General features: G+C 35.6%; 1 protein-coding gene across 1 annotated transcript; it reads right to left on the bottom strand.

The window, feature by feature from the left end:
* Positions 1–3214: 3214 nt before the first annotated feature.
* Positions 3215–4787, bottom strand: LOC108733620 (serine protease inhibitor dipetalogastin-like). Its single transcript, XM_025973439.1, has 2 exons — positions 4084–4787; positions 3215–3601 (listed from the first exon to the last, which is right to left on the bottom strand). Exons 1-2 carry the CDS (start codon positions 4282–4284, stop codon positions 3329–3331), a joined length of 474 nt encoding a protein of 157 aa, XP_025829224.1. The 5' UTR covers positions 4285–4787; the 3' UTR covers positions 3215–3328.
* Positions 4788–6423: the final 1636 nt, after the last annotated feature.

Raw genomic sequence — 6423 nt, 5'->3', positions numbered from 1 at the left:
CTCTCCATATTTAAAAGGGCACCAACCAAAAACTACTGCGTAGAATTAATTGGAATTTTTCACACACAAGCCTTGCTATATGAGCTCTCAAAGCATATAAAAATTATACGGCTTAAATGTGAAGTTGGGTGCAAAAGAATACAATTAAATCCTCTGTCGGGAAAAAACGAAATGACTTTTCGAACAACCCTATATTTAAAGCTAACTAACTCCTTGGTAGATACTAATACTGCTATATCATCAGCAAATCTAAGCATACTAATTTTTTGTCCTACAGTTGTACTGTCTTTAATGATGTTGATCGCAACTTCGATGTACAGATTAAAAAGTAGCGATGACAGTGTGCATTCCTGTCTGACTCCCTTCCGAATATTTACTTCTCTACGTTGCAGCCCAGCTCTATAACTGCTTGTTGCTCTTTATACAAACTAAGTATTTCCCTTCTATTTTTGTAACTCATTCCTACGATTTTGAGTATATTTAAAATCTTGTCCCATTTAAGCCATTTGTCCCATAAGCTTTTTTCTAAATCTACAAATCCTTTGTACGCACTCTTTCTTTTTTCTATCGTTTTCTTTATTGTTACCCGTAAAGCTAGAATGACCTCCCGCGTTCCTCTATTTCTTTTAAGCCCAAATTGATCTTCCCCTAATAGTTCTTCCGCCCTTTTTTATATTCTCATCTGTACAGTTCTAGTTAAGATTTTTGACGCACGGGAAGTTAAGCTAATTGTTCCGTTTATAATCCTCTGGAACTTCCCCGTCTAATAAATATGACTAATTTAAACTAGCTTAAATATACAATCTTCACCTCTTGTCCTGCATGTTTTAGAATTTCAATGAATACTTGTAACATAATAATAATCCTACACTAAAACAGAGTGGATGCCGTTCTTCGTTTTTTTTATATATGAAAATTTGAATGAATTAATTATNTTTCTTTGAACGGTTTAATTGCTTTCCCGGAACGCAGGTACGACACACACGTTTACAGATACGGCGCACATAAAGAAAAGCGCCCGCGGCTAGTCGGCGAATCGATACGCCGCTAACACACACGTATGCCCGTTGACACACAATCACGCTCATGGTCGCTACAATACGTATTCGAATCATTATTATTCTGAATATTATTTTAATCCGATCACGCATCATTCGAATATCAAAATCATCCGAATATTTACAACACTAAAACATGCAGATAAATAATGACGTTTGAGAAGCATACTTTTTTGTGTAGATTGTTCTCGAGGAGCAGAAATCTTCAAAACACCCCATGAAGGGAGATAGTGTCAGATTTTTACCGACTAAAACCTCCAACTAAGAGTGAGAGGAAGGGGTGGCTCATTGTAGAAGGTGACAGGGTCTTTTGGTTTCGGTGCGAAGTTGGAGAGTGTCGAAATGGCAGGTTTGCGTGGCCTAACACTAAGGCCCGCTGATTTGCCGCGAATCAGAAGGTAAACCGGTTTCATTCAGAATTTGGTTGTTTCTGACGAACCAGGGGTAGAGTAGTGCGGAACGAACGATCCTCATGTAGGTGCCTTGCAGAGGTTCCGGGCGGTGGGGAAGGGCGCTGGCCCAAAAAGGAATGGCATAGGAGCAAATTTGATTCTGATAATGATTGCGTTAAATGCACGGATTATCGTATGTTGGGCGATGGAGTGGTTTCGGAAGAACAAACGGAAGTGGTGAAGCTGTATGATGGCGTTTGTGATGTTGCGCAGTGCGGTTATGTGCTTTGACGGCAGGACTACGAGGACTCTGTTGGGAATTCCATCGGCGCCAGGGGATTTTATCCTTTTCAGAGAACGTATAGTAAGGGAGATTTCATGGGGTGTAGTGTGTCTAATGTCGGAATTCGGGAGGACGCAGTTTTGGAAGACGGCTTTGGTACACGAAAGTCGGCAAGGTCCACTGGACTAGGTAGTGGGGAGCACTGGAGGCATAAAGAGCCTGCGAAGATTGCAGCTCTTTTTTCGTCTGAAGAGTAGGTGGAGCCGATCTGTTTTAGTGGCGGAAGATGGAGAGCACTGTTACGGAGAGAACGGATCACTTTCCATGTGCTTGAGGGATGTGTTTCTGTCTGTACATTAGCTTAAATTACTTAACTTACACCTAGTACAATGGTTGTTGTGTTTCTTTTGTAGTTCAATAAAATTTTAATTTTAGTGAGAAATATCGTGCAGTAATGTGCAATAAGGATGCTTATAGTGTGTTTTAGTGATTTATATCTTTTGGATATAGTTTTTAATTGCAGAAGGCAAAATTAACTATTATGAGTTTTAGTTGTAATTTTCTTGTTTATTTTAACAAAATGTCTCATAATTCAAACTATAAATCATGTTTAATATGTGGTAAGTATGGTTATATATTTTTATTTCCAAAAAAATAATGAAATGCGAAAAAAGGGATAAGTGTAATATCACGTAAAGATTCGACTCCATCAAAATATTCTGCAGTTTGCATACATCACTATAACGAAAATAACATTATAAAAACAGTAAAAAAAGTATCCACTGTCGGTTATGTTTTGAATGTGCTTTCAACATATCCAAAATTACGAGAAAATGATGAAACAGAAATTTACAATGTTGAAAATTCTCCCTTAGACATGTCAATCTATTTAAATTTTGAATTCCGATTATTTAATGAATTGTGATCTAGATGACTCCTTAATTTACATTTCAGGATATACAGTTCATTTTGCTCGCATAAATCAAACGAAATCCTTTATTATTTAACAACAAATATCAGGATTTAAACATAAAATGTAATAGGTATTTACTTATTTTTTATATTTATGCCGTTGTAAAACGAAGTCAAAGATTGTGCACTTAGTGCAATAAAACTAGCACCGAGAAGTGTCCTAAGGCGCTTTCGCTAGCGTCCTGCAGGTAACTGATTTCAAGTTAACCGAGCGGCATGGCCTGTAGGTTTAGACCACTACTTAGCATTCGGGAGGACACCGGTTCGATTCCGGGTCCGTCTGCCTTGGTCCAAGTTTTCTGTGGTATCCTTGGATCACTTAGGCAAATGCTGGGGCAGTAATATTCCATAGATAATCTTTCATTCTCTTTTGTCTTCATTTCGTCCGTCTCAACTTTCTCACCCGAACAACCACTCACCCATTCCCACGATTCCTGAAAGCAGGCTGAAGAGGGCCTTCCGCCTTACCTTCCGGCATATTCCGGAGGGACTGCCCGCCCACCAGGATTACTGGCTGATGGGAATAAAACACCCAAAAGTTTTTTGATTTCAAGCAGTTCCAATTCTAATTCTATTTATGCAACATCCATATTTTCTATATCCTTTCCATTTCTTATTTCAAGTTAAGCGTTAAGTAAAAAGTAAGTTAAGTGTAAGTAATAAGAAGTTAACTTTGTTTTAGGGTGTTTACGAGTTTCATATTCCAACACGCACATATTGGGATATGTGATTCCATCTGTAGCACAGACCGGACTCCAGATAGAAGGACAATTACACAGATCGTTGCCTTGACATTCAAAACAGCAGCCTAAGAACAACAATACCAGTAAAACCACCTTCATTTCCATTGATCTCGTGATCATATTGACACCTAAGGGAATATAAATGAATGAATTCTACTGTGGAACTAATAACTGTGTTTCTATTTTGAAATATGTTCCCGGCTTTCTTTTTGTTTTGTGAAATATTCACGGCGTTTATAAATGTGTTTGTATGTTAGTAAATTACTTCCAATTGTTAATTTGGTTTTTATATGAGAACTGCGAGGTCTCATTGCCAATCAGCTAAATCCAGGAACCCCTAACTAGATTTCTCCCGAAGCAATTATGTGTAGTTCTTGGCCTTAGCAAAGTGGCGCCCAAGTTCTATTTTTTTTAATATTATCCATTTTGCATACATAACGAATAGACAAGCTTAATATTACTTTTTAGAAGTTTAGAGGTCATAATTACCGAGCACGCGGCACCACTGCTTCCTAAGGTAATAATGTCTTAAAAAATTACTAAAACAAATGGTATTCAGTGAGTTTTTATTTACTCTTTAAAACATTTTTTTAATTTGTTTCAATCAAACACTTTTCTTGTCAACTTCTTCTTTAGGTTCCATCGCAAGCTCCTCTATGTTTCATCTTTAGTCCACGCTTTCGACGTGCTTCACACTTCAGCCAACACTTATTAGGATATGTTTGTCCATCTGTTCCACAAACTGGATTATATTCACGAGTACAAGTACATGCGTCTTTACCTTGAATTGTAAAACAACACCCCAATAACAACAATATCAATAAAATCACATTCATTTCTATTGATCTCTTTACCAAATTCACAACTAAAGTAAATATAAATGAATGAATTCTACATTCGTGTTTTGAAATATTAAATACACGCGAAAACAATTGATCATTAATTTAGCCTACACATACACAAGACAATTAAAATAAACATGTTTAAGTATGTGATTTTTGCTACATTAATAAAGCGCTTTATTGCAATTACTTTATATGTATTAAGTATCCATTAAACCATATAATTGATATCTATCTGTATGATTGTTGATCAATAAATGGACGGTATCACACTTTTATTTGTTTAAAATCAATTTACTATACACAAGAAAGTACATTTTAAGTCTAAGGACCCATATCAGTCGTTTGTAGACAAATGAAATTTTTTAATCATGGATTACTCTTTTTATGCAAGATAGAAGAGTGGTCGAAATCATACATCGAAGCTCTCATTATTATCTAGTTTTCGTTTTCCTTTTGTTTAGAAAAACCTTAGAACTTATTAAATAAATTCCAGCCACATTGTAATGAGAACCTGCTCTTCGGGCAAATGGCAGTGTCGACAGAATACAGACCACTTCGAATTATTTTATTCGATTATGGTAACGTGCCTATCACGTTGAGGTTAGCTACGCAGGGATTCGTTTTAGCAAGTAGATATCCATATATTTAAATGGACCTTGTTGAAGCAAACGTAATCCTAAAATGTAGCATTGTACTACAGATAGCGTTTACCACGCCATTTGTGGTATTTTATATACAAAAATGTTATCATTTTTTAGGAAGTTTTTCAAATATATTGATTATATTTCAAATATGAAGTGGTAACGCATCCAGTCACGACATGTTGCCTTTCATTTACCCCTTACTTCATTTGATGAAAAAAAATTGTTTTTGTCTGCTACGTACCATCAGAAGAACTAAAAGGCCAATGTCTTCGCAGACAACAACAGTTGCATTAGCAACCGATTCTTCCATTGCAGTTTCAATAATTAAAACATCTACTTTTAAATGTTTCCATGAGCTTTGCAATAATTTTTTTTAATTACTTTTCAAATAATTTCAAAAGATCCAGAGACCATAGTGGTTCTTCATGATTGCTCCATAGCCTTGATATTTTTATTATTGTCGTCATATCTACCAATACAACGATGACGTTACTTACAAAATGATTTTGAATATAATTTGCATATCTATTAAAAACCCCAAAGAAAAGTATCATTTTGCTGCCATATACCTCGGTATATATAACACTAAGGGCTTCGTTTACTCCACTTCCCGCCATTATATTGCCTATACATCCTAAAAATGACATCAACATATGAAATCCTACTATTCTCACAATCACTGTCAACATTTCTGATCCAGGTTCACTAGCAGCTTCTATTTCACGTGCCTTCGTGAATAGTGGTTGATCAAATGTAACAATACATATGTTTTACTATTATTAAAAAGCTGTTTACAGCACACTTTAATAAACAGTATTGTAATTACCCGCTTATCTTTTTAACATAGATGGTCAAGAAATTGATTCTAACCTGGTAGGCCTCGCACACATTCCCACATGCCATACATCCAACATATTTTCAATTGATACTTCTTTATAATTAATGTCTTTAGCTGCAATTTTACAGCAGTTCAGACACAGTATGATTTTCATACATGTGGAGAGGCATCTGTGAAAGTCTTTCTAATTCTTTTCATCTTGGTACTGGTGTACACATAACGATTTGTAGGTTATAAACAATTTGAGGGGAAATTATTTTGATAATTCCCATTTCATACAGTGTATTGTGACCATATAATGTAGATACGTTGATATCCGCATTATCAGCTGCATATTGAATAGGAGAACTTGATTCTGGTGGTAATAAATTTGAGAAGGAGAAATGATAAATAGTTGAAACTTCGTATTCTACAGTTTCTTTATAGGAAACTAAAAAATCAAAATTTGCTAATACGTATATAAACCGTTTCGATCCATACTCCGATGTAAAAATACAGACGACCAATCAATAACTGCGACCAGAATGATAGTGGTCTCACTGAGGACATAATAACATTACTTATAGCCGCACACTTGGTTTTCAAATTGTCCTTTTTTATTTTTTATTTTTTTTTTTAATTACAGGCTTTCAGGGATTTCCGCATTAA

The sequence above is a fragment of the Agrilus planipennis genome, unplaced genomic scaffold (assembly GCF_000699045.2).
Source record: "Agrilus planipennis isolate EAB-ADULT unplaced genomic scaffold, Apla_2.0 scaffold67, whole genome shotgun sequence".
Classification (NCBI taxonomy): Eukaryota; Metazoa; Arthropoda; class Insecta; order Coleoptera; family Buprestidae; genus Agrilus; species Agrilus planipennis.
The sequence above is the reverse complement of the archived record's forward strand: the minus strand, read 5'-3'. Positions and strand labels throughout refer to the sequence as shown.